General features: G+C 34.6%; 3 protein-coding genes across 4 annotated transcripts; 1 reads left to right on the top strand and 2 right to left on the bottom strand.

Moving 5' to 3' along the window:
- The first annotated feature begins 4,400 nt into the window (after window positions 1-4,400).
- On the top strand, window positions 4,401-6,327 carry LOC141390336 (armadillo repeat-containing protein 7). The gene is given in 4 exon segments (XM_073963253.1): window positions 4,401-4,748; window positions 5,399-5,566; window positions 5,627-5,899; window positions 5,901-6,327. Coding segments are annotated over 4 exon segments (963 nt in total). The 5' UTR covers window positions 4,401-4,639; the 3' UTR covers window positions 6,314-6,327.
- mRpS33 (mitochondrial ribosomal protein S33) lies at window positions 6,241-6,826 on the bottom strand. Its single transcript, XM_073963252.1, has 2 exons — window positions 6,621-6,826; window positions 6,241-6,552 (listed from the first exon to the last, which is right to left on the bottom strand). The coding sequence occupies exons 1-2, from the start codon at window positions 6,741-6,743 to the stop codon at window positions 6,334-6,336; spliced, it is 342 nt and encodes a 113-aa protein (XP_073819353.1). The 5' UTR covers window positions 6,744-6,826; the 3' UTR covers window positions 6,241-6,333.
- A 4,141-nt stretch (window positions 6,827-10,967) lies between these two features.
- On the bottom strand, window positions 10,968-17,174 carry ema (C-type lectin domain containing ema). 2 transcript variants are annotated; one of them, XM_073965132.1, is made up of 11 exons: window positions 16,673-17,174; window positions 16,392-16,531; window positions 16,179-16,327; window positions 14,577-14,719; window positions 14,425-14,511; window positions 13,509-14,359; window positions 13,088-13,201; window positions 12,562-13,029; window positions 11,921-12,500; window positions 11,666-11,860; window positions 10,968-11,606 (listed from the first exon to the last, which is right to left on the bottom strand). In XM_073965132.1, exons 1-11 carry the CDS (start codon window positions 16,873-16,875, stop codon window positions 11,273-11,275), a joined length of 3,264 nt encoding a protein of 1,087 aa, XP_073821233.1. In that variant the 5' UTR covers window positions 16,876-17,174; the 3' UTR covers window positions 10,968-11,272. The 2 variants fall into 2 exon arrangements, with proteins under 2 accessions (XP_073821233.1, XP_073821225.1); XM_073965124.1 differs by having other exon boundaries at window positions 13,506-14,359; window positions 16,673-17,131.
- Between the last annotated feature and the right edge of the window lie 206 nt (window positions 17,175-17,380).

Consider the following 17,380-nt stretch of genomic DNA (forward strand, 5'->3'; position numbering starts at 1 on the left):
TCTGTATCAATAAACAGGTCAATAAGAGTGACCAGAAAATTAAACAGAACGAGAAATTTTCTGTATCCTCCTAAATCTGTTTACCGCACAATTGAGTCAGAATAATCAAAATCATATACCCACTACTGTTTTTTATGCTGTCTTTGCATCGCAAAGAAGACAAGCATAAGTAGTGTTGTTTGCAGTAAGCAGAGATCACAACAAAATGTTGTTTTTGCTTTATGCGTAGTCAACAAGTAAGGCCGTGCTGATTGCCTGTTATTGTTGTTGGCTTTGTATTGTTGGACTGCAAAATAATACTTGTTGTGTATTTATTTCAGCTAAAGTCCATACTTTGTTGCTTCAACATTTGAAGAAACAAAATGTTTAACAGTGGGTATTGAAATCAATTTGAAATCAATTTCAATACCCACTGTTAAACATTTTGTTTCTTCAAATGTTGAAGCAACAAAGTATGGACTTTAGCTGAAATAAATACACAACAAGTATTATTTTGCAGTCCAACAATACAAAGCCAACAACATTTTCAAATAACTTTAGATTTGTTAACTCCATAAAATCTCATGCGACCAATCGTAAACGTGTAAAACACGACAAACTCTGTTGCAAAAACAGTTGCAACTTTTGGTACTTTTTGAGTAGAGTTGGATTTTTTTGCACAAATACCGAATACAACACTGTATATTTGGTGGATTTATGCCGGATTTAAAATAAACCAAGTCGTGAGAGGATTTAATTTTTGTATGGCAAATCTGGTCAGATTTGACCAGATTAAGCAATAAATCCTCATAAAGTGGGTTAACCCGGCAAAAAAACTGTAGTGTAACCGCACTATAAAAATGCAATCGGAAGAGTGCCTTTAATATTTAGATATGACACCATTAGCCGGATTTAGCGCATTATCAGGTTTTATTTGCTAAATCCAGCCAAAATCTTCCAGAATTCCCATACAAAAATAAATCCTCCTATTGAGTGGATTTGTTTTAAATCTGGCATAAATCCTCGTATACAACTCTGTTTTTTGCAACATGTTGCTAAAAAACATGGTACAATAAGGAAGGTAGAACAGGTTCGAAAAAACGATAGAAATTCAACCCTACACGTATGCCCGCTTCCTGTCAGAATTGTTATACTGGCATATGCAACAGGTTGCCTTTGTTTGTTTGATATTTTTTGTCATTTTATCCAATTCGTTAAAACAGCGCGAAAATGAATGAATCATAAATATTTGTTTTCACATATACATCGAAACACGGCCAAAAACTTATTTTTAAATTAAGTTTGATAAATATATTTTACTACGGCTCTGTAATTAACGATTTCATTGCAATTCATTTTGAATCTATTTTGAAAACATTTTTAATATTTTTCAAAACAAACACATACACACACAAAATATAAACTTCACATTGACAAAAGTCGGTCACACTCAGAAAAAAAATTGAAATCAGATGTGAGCTCTGTTATACCTTTCTATTTATACCATGCTAAAAAATACAAAAAGTTGCAAGCTGGCACAAGATGCATCGGTGAATTGCTACACTAAAAATAATTTAAAATGTAAAAATTTGTAAACAAGGCGGAAAAATTAAATTTGTTTTGATGTACAAAGTTGATTTTAATCAACCAAGACTAATATTTATGATGTCTAAACGATAAAATAATTCGTTTATTTATTTTACATGGGCAAACTGCGATAAAATAATTCTTTATTTGCTCTTTAGTTAACATTAGTAGCATAATGTGCTAACATTCTCAGTATTAAACAATAAATTTTTAATTTGACGTATGTTTTTTGACACGAATTCAATTTACAAAAAATTCTTTTGACGTTTCACATTCGTTCAGATGGGCTGATGCATCAACCTTGGTAATTGTGCTATGAACAAAAATCAGCTGACTGTCATTTAAATCCTCCTTGATAATTGTGCTATGAACAAAAATCAGCTGACTGCCATTTAAATCCTCCAAAATGTATATCTAAATGCAATGAGATTTGTACTGGATTTATTAAATCCAGTCGAGGATTTATGGCTAGTCTAAATGAGCTATAAATTCAAACGCTACATCAAAAGCTGAGATTTGGATCGAAAATGGAGTGCATCCTAGCTGTGTGCCCTATTTTACCTATATAACCCTGCGTTTACACAGGACAGTTGAGTTCATGTATTGGTTGTCAAAAAAACCAATAACTTGCCTGTGTGACGTAGGCGTCCAGACAACTGCAAAAACAGTTGTAAAATTATTAATGAAAATCGTCGATTTCTTTTTGTTTTCCATTTACATATTTGGTTTTTGTTCCTGTTCTTTTGTTCTCGACACATTTCAATTGTTATCTCACTTGATTTTACAAAAATGTAAAAAATTTGTTAACCCGGGTGTCTGTGAAAAAGTGATGGACAGCTGGGAGAGAGCCGACAAATGTATGTATAGCCCTGTTCCTTTACGTTCAAGAATCTTCAAGTTTTACAACGTTTTACACGAAAAGCGTTCCTTTACTTCAGACACAATACAATTCATATGGGAGCAGTTTTCAACTTTTACTACTTTTGCCGGTTTTACCATTTTCAGAAGTAAAGGAACAGACCATATGTGTTAGTAAATCAGAGTTGTATTTGCAGACAGACTGTACACAAGTCAGTAAAACATGAAATTTTCTTCGTCAAAAATGTTAACATTTCAAGTTGTTTAGATTGAACAGCTGATTAAAAGTCAGCTGGTCAAACTTAAAATATAAAGGCTGATTGCTGACTTGCAATATTTACATTGCAAATATTGACAACATCATAGGTGTTTTCGTTTACTCAACAATTCGTACAAATTTGTACAAGTTCAGTAACTTCTTGTAATCGGCTAAGGTCTTTTGCATTGTACTGTAGAGTAAACGAACAACATCCAGTAACAATTTGTACAAATTTTGAGTAAACGAACACACATCATAAAAAGACGAAGTAAATATGTGTGGCAACACTAATATTGTCAAAAAAACATACATGTATTTCACTGCATTTTTGAACGCGAATAAAGCGAGCGGCGGATCCAATTACAATGTTCTCCCATGGCACTTGTACTTGTGATTAAAATGCATGAATGCAATCTTTTTGGCGGGGTGCAATCCACAGTAAATTCCAAAAATGCATTGATAACTAGGCGTTTACACCAGACAATTTGTCTTCAAATACAATTTTGATTTCCTAAGTCCCGGTCCACACTAGCATGAATTTCATTAAAAAAACCATGAAATTAGGCGTTCTTAAATCGAATTCCCCACTACAGCAATTTTATGATTTTACTCTACTATGGAAGTCGATCTTGAGACGCATAATTTCATGCAATTTTTTCAATGAAATCACTCTTGTGTGGACCGGGACTAACACATATATACATTTGTCGTTTGTCTCCTAGCTGTCCAACATTTTTTTTACAGACAGTAGGGTTAACAAATTTTTGACATTGTTGTAAGAAGAAGGGAGATGATAATTGAAATGTGTTGAAAACAATATAATATGAACAATAACAAAATATGTGAACGCAACACAAAAATAAATCGACGATTTTCATTCAAAATCTTACAACTGTGTTTGCAGTTAACGTCACACAGGCAAGTTTTGGGTTTTTGACAATCATTTGGCCTGTTCCCGTACTTTATAAAGTGGTAAAAGTCGTAAAACTTGTAAAAGTCGTAAACGATTTTCATATAAATTTTGTGTACGGGAACGCAAAATGTGTAAAAATGGTAAAAATTGTAAAAAATTTTTAGTTCTGGAACAGAGCTAATAGCTCTGTTCCTTTATGCCGGGCATACACTATGGGCATGCAGGACAGCAACCGATGAACCCTTGTGTAAGTGTGTGATTGAATAGTGTGTGGCATTCCTTCAATCCATATTGCAAAACTAATGAATTTTCCTCCAGAACTCGATTTTGGGTTGAAGTTTGCCAAATTTTTAATTTCCTCACAAATAATATTTGTTGTTTTCAAAAATTATTTGTTGGTTACTTGGAAAATAAACAAAATTCATCGGATTGAAAGGTGTTCATTTACAAAATCAAAACTATTTTGATTTCAATCCTGCCAAAACTACTCCCAAATACATTGACAAAAACTTCAAAATTTACTAATACTATTACAAATGCTGTCGTGCATGCCCATAGTGTATGCCCGGCATTACGTGAAAGAATCTTCAAGTTTTACCACTTTTTACTCGAAAAGCGTTCCTTTACTTCTGACACCATACAATTCATACGGGAGCAGTTTACAACTTTTACTACTTTTGCCGGTTTTACCATTTTAAAAAGTAAAGGAACAGACCAAATGCATGAACTCAACTGTCCTGTCATGTGCAAACGCAGCGTAAATAAACAACAAAGTACAACGCTAGTTCATGTGCTCGTTTAATTGAATCGTTCAATTGAACTTCCGCTCTAGAGAAATGGTGAGAATCAGGAAAGCAAGCGGTTTCTGTTTTAGACCCCGATCTTAACATTTAATTATTAAATTTTAATATAAATTTAAAATTATTTTGACATTCTATAGGGAATTCAATTATCTACATAATTGAGTGACAGTGAATAATTGCTTCACATTTTTTGAGGTACCTGATGACAGATGAAACTGTCGGCGAAGGACCCACCAAATTATGTTTAGTTCTCATAAAAAACTAAAAAGAAAAACTCCAAGTCCTGGAATCAATCGTGAAGAATTTATAGAACATCTGGTTGAGGAATACTACACCACCACAAATGTAGGTATGATGCTCAGTAAGATGTAGTTTGCACTAGCCATCAATGTGATACCGACGGAAGGTTGAATGTTTGGACTGGATTCGGATCGATCTGAAATTTTTACCACAGGTAGGGCTTGAAGTGCTGATTACGCCAATATTTGTTTATATCATGGGCAGGAAGTCCTGAGATATAGGCTCCGAAAGTTCGAAATTCCCTTGGTTTTGACCATAAGTTTAGTTTATATCTATTTTTTATATATGTATAGCCGGCCTTCGGCCGGGGATTTAGGACTTTCTCCTATGGACAGGAACAGCTAAAGCGAACAAAATTTTCCTTTAAATCAAAGTTTTTTGTCATCGATCCGAATCCAGTCCGTATATTCAACTTATGACCCAATAAAAAGTGTCGTAAAATTTACAGATAGCAACAGTGTTGTCAACTTTTATTTGAACTTCTCATTCATAATTTTGCGTTTTAAAGTTATGGGATTTTCCTTATGCCTTACTTTTTGCGTCCACACCAGAAAAACAACAGTGAAATAACGTATCCACATTGTCTGTGTGGGTAGATAGGGATTTTATTATTTCGGGTCATATGACATTGATTGCTAGTGTAAACAACACTTAAGTAGTTCCCTTTGCATTTATGTACATAATACTTTGATTTTACAGAAGCACAAGAGCAAGTTACAGCAAATCTTGCCAATTTTGCATACGATCCCATCAACTGGGAATATTTGAAAAAGAAGGAAGCGGTAAAGGTTTTCATTGAGCTATTGGAAAGCAATAACGATACACTAAAATTGCATGGCATCGCTGGCTTGTGTAACATCATTTTGGGTATGCATATTGTGTGCCCGACATTTATTTAAAAGATTTAATATCATTTTATCGTTTCAGATCGTGAAATATCTTCGTTTCTAGGGCAACCCAACAACTTTAAAAGCATTAAACAATTATTTATTAATACACAGAACATTGAAATTCTCTTAAACTGCTGTACATTAATATATCAGCTATTGGGAAGTCAACAAGTCGAAAAGAAAGATATACTCTCAGGTGATACAATAAAACGTATTCAACAGATAAATTCCCAGTTCAAAAGTAACAAAAGGCTTAGCAATATATCAGGGTTGCTTTTATCGGATTTTTGTAGGCGTTATGAATTTATTGAAGAGCCAACAACAAAGTAAATGGTTTCTCAACAGATGCCTTAGTACAAAGCCATCAAGGGAATTGAGATTAGTTAAGACATTCTCGCAGCAAGATCTAGACAATTTTTCACAATTAACTGGTGACTATAATCCACTGCATAGCTCCAGCATTCCGCCGGAAAATCGTATGGTGCATGGAGCATTTCTAAATGCTGTAATAGCCGGTCTCATTGGCACCCACTATCCAGCTGGAACAATTGTTTTGGAACAGAATTTTAAATTTCCCAAAGCATGTCGCATAAATGTCGAATGCCAATTTCTAATTCAAATGCAAAACGAACGTAAAATTTCCACGGTTACTTATGAATGTAAACAAGGTGATAACATTGTATTTGAGGGACTAGCTAAGCTATTGATTTCCAATAAAAATTAACAAAATAATTGAAATGCATTCTATTTCTTTGAACGTTTTCCCTCGCCCTTCTTAGGTGGTGCCTTTCCTCTCAGTTTGCGCATACGTTTCATTTCTTCTTTGAAATCTTGATGTTCGTCTCTGAACAGACCATAGTCTCGGAGGTTCATCATTAATACGTGTGTCTCAACATGACGAGGATACCAATTTACGACGTAGTCACGTTTGTCCACCGGCTCTTCGCTGAACATTCGCACAACCTAGATACATAACAAGAGCACATTGTAAACAAAACATTAGTGAAATGAGAGGATCCAAATGAACAAACCTTCATGGATTTTTCATTTGTTGTGCGTGCCACTTCTCCAAATATACGATTGGACAAATAATTCATTCTTCTGGCATATTGGGTGCCTAATTTAACTAAATCTGTGTACTTTTTCGCGGACATTATTAAAGATATACACTACTTAAAAACAAAACTATACAAGACGTTAGTTATGTCACTTGCGAACGATAAATTGATTCAAATAAATTTGTCACTAGATGGAACTATGGGAACTAGTACTTCTCCATTTTTAGTTCATAAACATATAAGCTTCGTTCCCGTACTTTTTAATAGTAAAACTCGTGAAAGAGAGAAAAATTGTTGTCACAGTTTTTTCAAAAAGTTCGGGAAAGGAAAAATGGAAAATACGTCAAAAAAACTGGAACAAATGTCAAAGTCGGCGTATCAGCCAATCAGACGCCGGCAACCATGTTACTATTTTTTTACTCGCCCAAATTTGTCGTGTAAAAAGTTTTTAAAGAGAGCGTCATTAGCGCCATTTTTGTTTAAAGAGAAGTGAACATTTTAAAACTTTTTTGTGTACGGGAACGTTCTGGAACACAGCTATAAGGTGTGTACCATGGTGGAATAATAAGGTGTAACGCCAAAAACAGCTGATCTTCATACCATTTGTCAAAATGCGTTATTGTGAATATAATCACATACAAAATGTAAACAAGCAATTCGCAGTAATGCATTATTGTGAGAAAATTTGACGTTTGACGTGATTTGATGTAACACCTCCTTATTCCACCATGGTGAGTACGATAACAAGTGAAAAGTATTTGCAAGTACTCAGCAAGTTCTCAGTAACCTCTCTCAACTAATTTTACTCTCTCGAAGCCAAATATTTGCAGATTGTTATCGAACAGCAATTTGCCAACACATAAATAATAAAATACAAAAATTGTCACCACAAACTACAAAATAAAAAAATGTTTTCTTACACAACAGTTTTTTGAAATAGTTCGGGAACGGAAAAATGGAAAATACGTCAAAAAAACTGGAACAAATGTCAAAGTCGTCGTATCAGCCAATCAGTCGTAAAAATTGTAAAAACTTTTTAGTTCTGGAACAAAGCTTAAGTGATTTTATTTACATTATCGTTTTCCATAAATTATTTCATAATTTCTTCCTTTTTTGTTTCTAATTGTTTTAAAAATCAAACATTTGTTTATGTTTTTGCCAAGAAGTCCGCCACAAAACATTCGAATTTAAATCAGCTGATAAACCTTGCAAATTCTTACAAGAAAAAATTACTTGCAAAAACGTGTAAACATAACTCTCCAAATTCTCTCACACTTGTCTCCAAATTCGCTCTCTTTTACTTTACAAGTTTTGCTAAGTTTACATTTACGAAATCCACTCGATTTCAACTGTCAATTCCATAGCTCAAACGACAAATGAAATCTCATCTGGATTTCATTTGACGTTTAACAGTTGACGTTAACAGTTTGACAGTTGAAATCGAGTGGATTTCGCAAATGTAAACCAAGCATTTGTTATCGAACAGCATTTTGTAAATGTTATGTTCGATGACTTCGCAAGTAAAAAGTATTTGCAAGTATTTGCAGCTACTTCTCTTTTATTGACCAAGTTTGTTATCGAACAGCATTTGTTATCGAACAGCATTTTGTAAAAGTTTGTACAAATTTGTACAAACTTTTGGGTTATCGAACAGACCTACAATAATTAACAGGTAGAAGCAAGCGTTGTTGTACAACAATCGATACAACAACCACATAGAAATTTGTTGTTGTAAGTAATACTAGTGTCAATGGTATTTGTAAACAAAACATAAAAAGTGTCAATACATTATTTCAATTCCAAAACTAACAGGTATGTGATGAAAATCGATTTCGATTTCAAAACGAGTCGAAAACGATTGTAGGTGTGATGCATGTACATTTTTCGATCTCGAATTGTTTTCGATATCGGTTTCATATTCCATTGTGTTCTATGGAAATTTGATCAAAAAAGGGTGTGATGCAATCCGATAATCGTTTGTTTTTCTCGTTTTGAAAACGGTCATATTTTTGTGGTCGATTTATAAACGATGTAATGAATTTTGAGAGATTTTTAGGAGAAAAGGATTGAAATGTAAGCTCGTTTAGAGAATAGATAAATTTCGATTTATTTTCCCTACTTTTGGCATATTTTGTTGAGAAAATTTTTGATATTTTGATAAAAAAGCATAGAACAAAAAATGTACTTTTAACATCCGCTTAATATGTTGTTATGCACTGTTTGTAGTTCTCATCATGTAATATCACAAGAATTCCCTCACCAAGCTTCCATATAGGCCCATTTAAATAAGAACACACATTTATCTTATTCTTCAGTAAATTTATTTCGGTTTTTGCTTTCGCCACAACAAAACAATTGTATGCCGCTTTCATCTGAGGATTTGGGGTCACTAGTCTGTTTTTTGTTTGGGGGAATTTAATGAAATTGAAACAACGTAGAATTGAAATTCGATGCGGTTTCCGTCACATCTAAATACGATTCACTCGTTTTGGGCAAATCGTTTTTATCCCAAATCGATTCGGAATTCATCACATACCTGTAATTTTTCTTTGAAATTATTATATAAATTTGAAAATCATTAATGAAATTTCTATTTATACGCAAGTCTAATGTCTCCAATCCATTCCTCTAATTGTAAACAAGAAGAATTTTTGTTACAAAAATGTTTGTGATCGCTAAAAATTTCATGAAAAAGGAAACATATGGTTTTTTACATTAGTTTTTTACAATTTTACAAATACTAATACATACATACACATTATTTATATTACTACTATCAGACCCCGGTCCGCGTTGCTGGCCCGCCGTAATTAGTTTTATTGACAAATTTATAAATGAACTTTATGCTTGACAATTCAAAAATAGGTATCCTCATACCGAGGAGGATTTTAAATGTATCAAGAGATTTTGTCTCTAACCTTTATTCTCTCGTATGGACTTTGTCGAATTTTGTGCCCATTGATGCTGTTTAGGATTTATTATCGTCCACGTTCCACGTCTTTATAATAAAGCAATCTAATTGTAAAAGGTAAAAATAAGTCTATTTCTCCCGCTTATTGAGACTTATATGTTTTTGTTTTTCATGCCTGGTGGACCGATGAACCTCACCATTAAAGAAAATTTGTAAATACATATATCGTTTTTCTTGATCGGGGGCGCAACCAATGCAATTTGCAAGCCGATGCACACTAAATTTTGTAGCTAATGTGTATATACATATAGCATTTTTAATGAAATAGGGTATAGGGGAAGTACCCCGCCCCTTACGAAATTCAACTAAATTTGTTGCCTATTATAACCGAGGGCCATCCCTGTACATTCCCTGGCAATTTCAGGAAAATCGGTTCAGTAGTTTTTGTAGAAATGATAAAAATTGAAAAAAGTGGGCGTGGTAAAATTTTCATTGCACAAAAAACCCAAGTCGGGCACATTTTACAGAAAGAATTATCGAAATCGATCGAACAACATTTGATTTTTATTTATAAAGATATTGTACCGCCTTCTCTCCATCGCGAAACAATTTTAGCTTCAAAACTATTTATATTACTATATTGTACCGTATTCTCTCCAACGCGAAACAATTTTTAGCCTCGAAACTATTTAGGTATTTTTTGTTTTAAGCTGAATCACATCGTATTAAAATGTATTCGAGAGCAAAGTCGGTCAAAAAATGCGACCTGTGGATGGATAGATATATGTTCAGACAAACGTCAGAGGGAAGCACTTTTCTGTATAAACATGTTGGTTTGTGTTTCCACAAAAGCTCGCAAGTTTTCCATATAACAAACAAATGACCCAAATATGTACATAATATACAAGACCACAGTGTAGAGTTGGGAGATGGTTAAAATCCTCAGCAAAATGTCAGCTATATTTATTAAAAATATAAGGTGTTACTATGTGCGGCAGGTCGTTCGGACTCAAACCAGGTTTCATGTCATTAATATGAGAGAAGTCTTTCTGTTTTACCATCGAAGATATTCGTTGGAAATAGTTTTTTAAATAGTAGTTTTTGTCTCAAAAAATATATATCCCTAATGTACACCCAAAATAGAAATATGAATACAAAATGTCGTATGGAATTTGACACTAGTATTACGGCAAAATCATGGCACAAATTACCCAGGTAGTGGTATCACACCAGCTGATCGAATACGAAAAGTAATTTCTCCAACAACATAAAAAAGTTTTTACATAAGATATTCAAAATTTTACGATGTCACTACCTGGGTAATAGTGCCATGGGCAAAATCAAATCAGCATGCACTTGCTTCTACCTGTTAATTACTGTACTGGCCAAAAGTATTAAAATAAATAACATTTGTTTGTTAACTGTTATTTTAATTTTAAATATTTCACTATTATCCAAGTGCTGGTTTCGGTTATTAGTATTAAAACAACATACAATTGTATTCTAAATATTGTTATTTACAATCAATTAAATATATATGTATATAAATCTATTGTTTTAGTCAACATGTTTGAAAGTGCGGTCAAATAAAACATTTTGTATAAATAAACTATTATCAACTATTAAAACGAATCACCATTTACCGTGCAACAATTATTCATAGTTAATCTAATTTAAAAACCAAAAATATATAAGTATTAGAAATTGAACCAGATTATACTGTTTCTATGGTTCCTTTACGTCTAGCAGCACTAGAACCAGCTGTGCAATTAGTGTTGTTTGTATCTTCGGTAGCTATGAAAGAAGTTTCTTCTGAAGATTTTTGAGTATGTAATATGTTGTCTTTGCTGGTCGAAACACCATTGGCTTGATTAGCCATTACATTATCTCTTCGTGGCGAGGCATTGTGCATCGAAATTTGATCAAAGTTCAATGCTCTTGATGGTGTGTTTGAACGTGAACCTGCATTTGATGATGAAGAAGGTGTTCTTCCGTGGGGGCTGTTGTTGCGTGAATGTTGAAAATCTTCCAAGGGTATTTCTTCAGACCTGCAATAAATTTACTCTTATTAGACAGGATCATTCTTATACGTTGATAATTCTAATACCTTGGTCTTTGAGTCAGAGGGCTACCCTCTCGAGATGTCCTCTGTAATGAATTATCTCTGGAGTGAGAAGAACTTTTGGCACCTATGGGAGAATGGGAGTGTTCACGTTGCGAGGAAACTGTCTCACCATTATTTGCACTGGCATTGGAATTAGGACTGCGTCTGCGAGATCGTCCTGATCCTTCATTACGTATACTGCGAAAATAAATAACGTATGTTTTCAAAAAGTTGAATAGTGTATTTTTAATAAATTACCCTTCGATAGAACGATTTTGAGCCATTTGGATACGACTAACACCTCCTGCAATATTTTCTCGCCGAAGAGCAGCGGCAAAACCAGGCACTCTATTATTTGTTGAAAATATTGGCCTGTGATCACGTGATGATCTTGAACTGCTACTACTGCTTGGACCACTAGCAGACCTCAAACCTGCCACAGCATAAACAGGCGAATCTATAACCTGACCTGATATTTCGATCATCTGTGCTATTTGATACATTTTCTTTTGCCGGGCTTTACTGCGACCCTTTGTCAATCTTTGTTTTGCAGCCATGCATCGAATGTGATCATCAAATAAAAATTTGGCAGATATTAAGGGAGTACGATTATGGCTGGCACCGCCGCGATGTACTGTTATGTGCAGACATCTGCTATCGTCTTTGTCCCCTACAACTTCAACATCCTGTAAAAATCCAACAAACTTTGCAACACCCCAACCTAGGAGTTTGGCATCGGGTTCTACTAGGATCAACTGCAGTGAGTCAATAACTAGGAATCTACGTTGCTTTACATTATCCTTTGCAATTACCGTACATGCTATCAAATCACTGTTGTCTATAAAAATAAAAATGGTACAATATCCAAAGGTAATTTCTTCTTAATTTCATATACTTACTCAGATCTAAAACATTGTCAATTTGAACCAAATTAACCGAATTCGTTAACGGCAGCATGGTTTCTTTTTCGTTTAAGAATTGTTGGCACGTTTTGCGTAAGAGGAAAAATACTCGTATGGCTCTTCTTGCCTTTTCTACTTCTCCACATGGAAGACGCCTCGTAAATGGTATACCCGTTAATGGAGTTCCCGTTGGTGGTAATAATATTGTAGAGTCCATACATAGGAATTCGACATTTAAATTAGTTTTGCGCATTTCATTGTATTCATCTTCAAAGAGGTCAAGAAAAATATCTTCGGATTTATAGAAATTTCTCAATACAAACATTGATTGATTGCGAGCGGCAAACAGTATATCCTGTTGTGCTTCTGTTATGGAAGTGGCGGTAGGTGAGTCTTCTGTGGGTTTCGTGAAGGTCACTAGTAGATGCAGGGCTATTTCAATCGTAATGAGTCGAATGCGACACGCTATGTTTAAGGAAAAGAAACGTTAGTACTATTCAAAACAATAGTCTCGGCAACTTACATGGTTGATTCGACAGTGTTATAATATTCAGTAAGCGCTCAATAATCTCAGATTTATAACTGAGTGTTCCATTCGATTTAGATAATACCTGATGGAACCAATCATTTTTAACACCTATAAGAATATTACACTAATTATCAATTTGCATTTTTAAAGAGTTAATAGGCAAGGTAGCTTTAGCTTTATATGTTCAAAAAACATTAGAAACACATATATTCACTCTGTTGAATCTTTAAAATGGTATGTCAGAGATGTTTTAGACTAAGCAATTGAATAGATCGGGAAATGGGTGATATTTTACATACCATCTACTCAAAGGTAATAAGTTGTATTAGAAATTAGCAAAGCAGCATGAGTAGTAAGATTAGAAAAGGAAATATGAATATGATAAAGGTTTCCTAATTTATATAAAATATACAACCTTTGTTAAAAGTCATTGCATAGATAAGACAAAGTGCCAATAATGCCAAATAATCGTTCTCCGTACAGTCTAAAGCTGATAATACAGTATCCAAGAATGGTCTATTCAATGCTTGATGAATTACTGTCGCTGTGGTGGGAGATGTCAATTGTTGTAATTTCTCCTTTTCTTCATCGGTGATATTTGCCAATTTGACAGCATTGGGCAAGGTCGGTACAACATTTTCCAAGGCTTCAGTCGAGCTATGGATTTCGGTTTCTTCAACGGGTTGGTGATTGGTTGTCGTTGATACATCGTTATTAGGCGCTATCACCAAACTATCTTCGGTAGTTTCTTCTCCATAAGAATAGCCGGAGAAATTTGCTGCAGTTGCAGTATCCAAGGCTTGTTCCAAACTTTCACGTGGTTCAGCAAAACTTGGAACTACGGCTTGTCTATGCTCTTCATACAGAACAGATGCAGCACCTTCTTTGAAAACGCTATTATCACCATTTAATATAACCCACGCCAACGCATGGACCAAAGGGGAATGTGTTACCACCAGAAACACCAAAGACAATAGATATAATGCGACTATTGATGATACTCTAGGATTCTGCATCTCCTGAATGTCAATATCAACATTACGATTTAAAACAGCAGCTAAATTCTGGGTAACCAAGGCTAAAGACGGAGGAGGTGGTGCCGGTGTTAGTGAAAATATATACAGCGGAACAAAAAGTTTGTGTAACAAATGCTCTGTTAGTACTGCATTTAAATCGTTAATTTCCAACAATAGTATATCGTTCAGATAGTGTAAATGGTCCAAATGTTCAGCAACTAAATTTGAAAGTTTTTGATTGGATTGGTGACTAATAGAAAGAAAAAGTATAGACCATTAGTCTCAAAATAAAAGTTCAATATTTTAAATACTTACTCTATATCTGTTCGCACACAGTTATCCAATTCCAAAATATGTTTGCCAATAAACCATACCAAATTGCTAAAATAAGGAGCAGCCGTTCTGGACAAACGAATGGAACAATTTTTAAAACAAAATTCAACACTTGTCACCAAATTTTAACTTACTTGTCTCTAATAAAACGTAACATACTAGCATTTTGTACTTTGTAGACATTTAAGGAAATTGTGCGAACTGCAATACGCACCATACTCTCCGGATGATTGAAAAATTTAATAGCTTCCGTGTAGAGAGGAAAATCGTTTGTATGCTGAAATCCAAATTGGCACCTTTAGCAAACAACTATAAAGCTTCTCGGCTTAAATGTCGTTCAGGGGCACCTCTCGGATCGGGCTGAAATTTACACTAGATAGCCCTTGGCATCCTGAATAGAACGATATATAATTTTCCGGGGGAAGTCCATACTTCCCGAGATATGGGTCTTGACATTTCGAAAATTTCGTACTTTCACACCTTTAGGTTGTTTATGGGCACCTCTCGGATCGGCCTGAAATTTTTACAGTAGATAGCCCTTGGCATCCTGAATACAACAATATATAATTTTCCGGGGGAAGTCCATCCTTCCCTAGATATGGGTCTTGACATTTTACAATTCTAACGTGGGCAATATGGGCATCGCTTTCAAGTTTATGGAGAGTACTTTTATGCACGCGACCTATTTTTACACCTGTTTATAGGAGCATGTATTGAATTCCTGTTCAAAGCCGGCTACTTAGGAAACTTTAAATTTACAAGAAAGTTTTGTTTGCATAGCCCACTTTTGTCATTGTCCATAGGAGAAAGTCTTAAATCCCCTGCCGAAGGCCGGCTACTTAAGAACACCTTCAATTTAAAAGAGAGTTTTGATCGCGTAGCCCACTTTTGTCCCTGTCCATAGGAGAAAGTCTTAAATCCCCGGCCGAAGGCCGGCTACTTAAGAACACTTTCAATTTAAAAGAGAGTTTTGATCGCGTAGCCCACTTTTGACCCTGTCCATAGGAGAAAGTCTTAAATCCCCGGCCGAAAGCCGGCTACTTAAGAACACTTTCAATTTAAATGAGAGTTTTGATCACATAGCCCATTTTTGTCCCTGTCCATAGGAGAAAATCTTAAATCCCCGGCCGAAGGCCGTCTACTTAAGAACACTTTTAATTTAAAAGAGTTTTGATAGTGTAGCCCAATAATAGCTTAATAAATTATTATTAGAAAATCTAATTACCCTTATTAATTATTGGCATTGGAAAGTACTCTTCGTGAGCTTTAAAACGAGTCCCATATTGCATAGGTTTTAAAAATAATGGTGATAAAAGTAAAAAAGTCAAGACCCATATCTCGGGAAGTATGGACTTCCTCCCGGAAACTATATATGATTGTGTTCAGCGTCCCCAGGGATATGGTAAAAATTTCAGCCCGATCCGAGAGGTGCCCATAATCAACCTAAAGGTGTTACAAGTACGAAATCTCCGAAATGTCAAGACCCATATCTCAGGAAGTATTGACTTCCCCCCGGAAAAATATATATCGTTGTGTTAGGGGTCCCAAGGACTACCTATGGTAAAAATTTCAGCCCGATCCAAGAGGTGCCCATAAACAACCTATAGGTGTTAAAGTACGAAAATTATTAATCGTTGGAATCAGGGTCCCAAGGGCTACCTATGGTAAAAATTTCGGACCGATGCGAGAGGTGACCCTAAACGACACTTGTTCCAGATTCTCCAATAAAATATTACCTCATTGTAAAAGAAGTGAATGGTATGAGTGTTCAGTTTTAAACTTAATGTTTTTAAGAACAATATGTAGTATCCCATGACATCCTCATCGGAGAAATCAAATTTGTGTACAATAATCGAGTTGACATGATTATTACTTAGAAGGTAATCTGTAAGAAATGGAAACGTTCATTTACAGTCGAAGATCGCAATAGTTTAGACACGATTACTTACACAAAGAAGTTTCATTTCGAATGTTTTCGAACAGAATGTTCAATGTTTGCAACAACTGAACACACACAAAACTGGATCCCCCACTTTTCTGCCGCATAATATGAAGAAAGTAGGACAGCATATTCTTTTCCAAGAAGAAACTATGCGAATAAGTTTAGAGATAAGAATTAGTTTATATTTTTAGTATTGCAATTAGAACGAATGTCTGTTTCTTCTAACTGCAAGTATTACATACTTTGTTGTTCTATTGTTTGGCGATGGTTAATTTACTAGATACTTACTCGAATACAGAAGAATCGTGCTGATCTCCCCATATTAATATCTCAGCTATACTTCGCAAAGATTCCACCAACAAGCCTCTATTATTTTCTGATACTGTTGTGTTCTTTTCCAAAACACTATATAAATATTTCAAGTGATCCAATGATAGACGGTTCTTGGGTTTATTCCAGCCTCCACCAAACCAAGAACGACTGCGAAACATTTTTATTTAACTTTTCAATGCCAATTTCAGCGATACGACGCAAATAGTTTTTACTGTTATTCGAACATTAATTGTATTTATTACAGTTTGTTTGTATATTATATTAAATAAATTACGAAAGAAATACTAGAAAACTTTCTCCCTCTCTATAATTGGGCATAGAATTGAAAATTTTATTTTTTTCTTGACTGAACAGAACACACAATAAAATTAACTGCATTGACAATCAGCTGTTTGTCAAGCTCAATCAAATTATAAAGGAATGCCAAAGCCTCTTTGCAAATCCGCCTGCGTTCTCCTTTAGGTAGGAGGCTCTGGTATTCCTTTATAATTTGACATTTGGGAAGTTAACTAGGCGTTTACACCAGACAATTTGTCTTCAAATACAACTCTGATTTACTAACACATACATACATTTGTCGTTTGTCTCCGAGCTGTACATCATTTTTTCACAGACAGTTGGGTTAACAAGTTTTTGACATTTTTGTGAAAAAGAAGTGAGATG

The sequence above is a fragment of the Musca autumnalis genome, unplaced genomic scaffold (assembly GCF_047663935.1).
Source record: "Musca autumnalis isolate F117 unplaced genomic scaffold, ASM4766393v1 scaffold_1, whole genome shotgun sequence".
NCBI lineage: Eukaryota > Metazoa > Arthropoda > Insecta > Diptera > Muscidae > Musca > Musca autumnalis.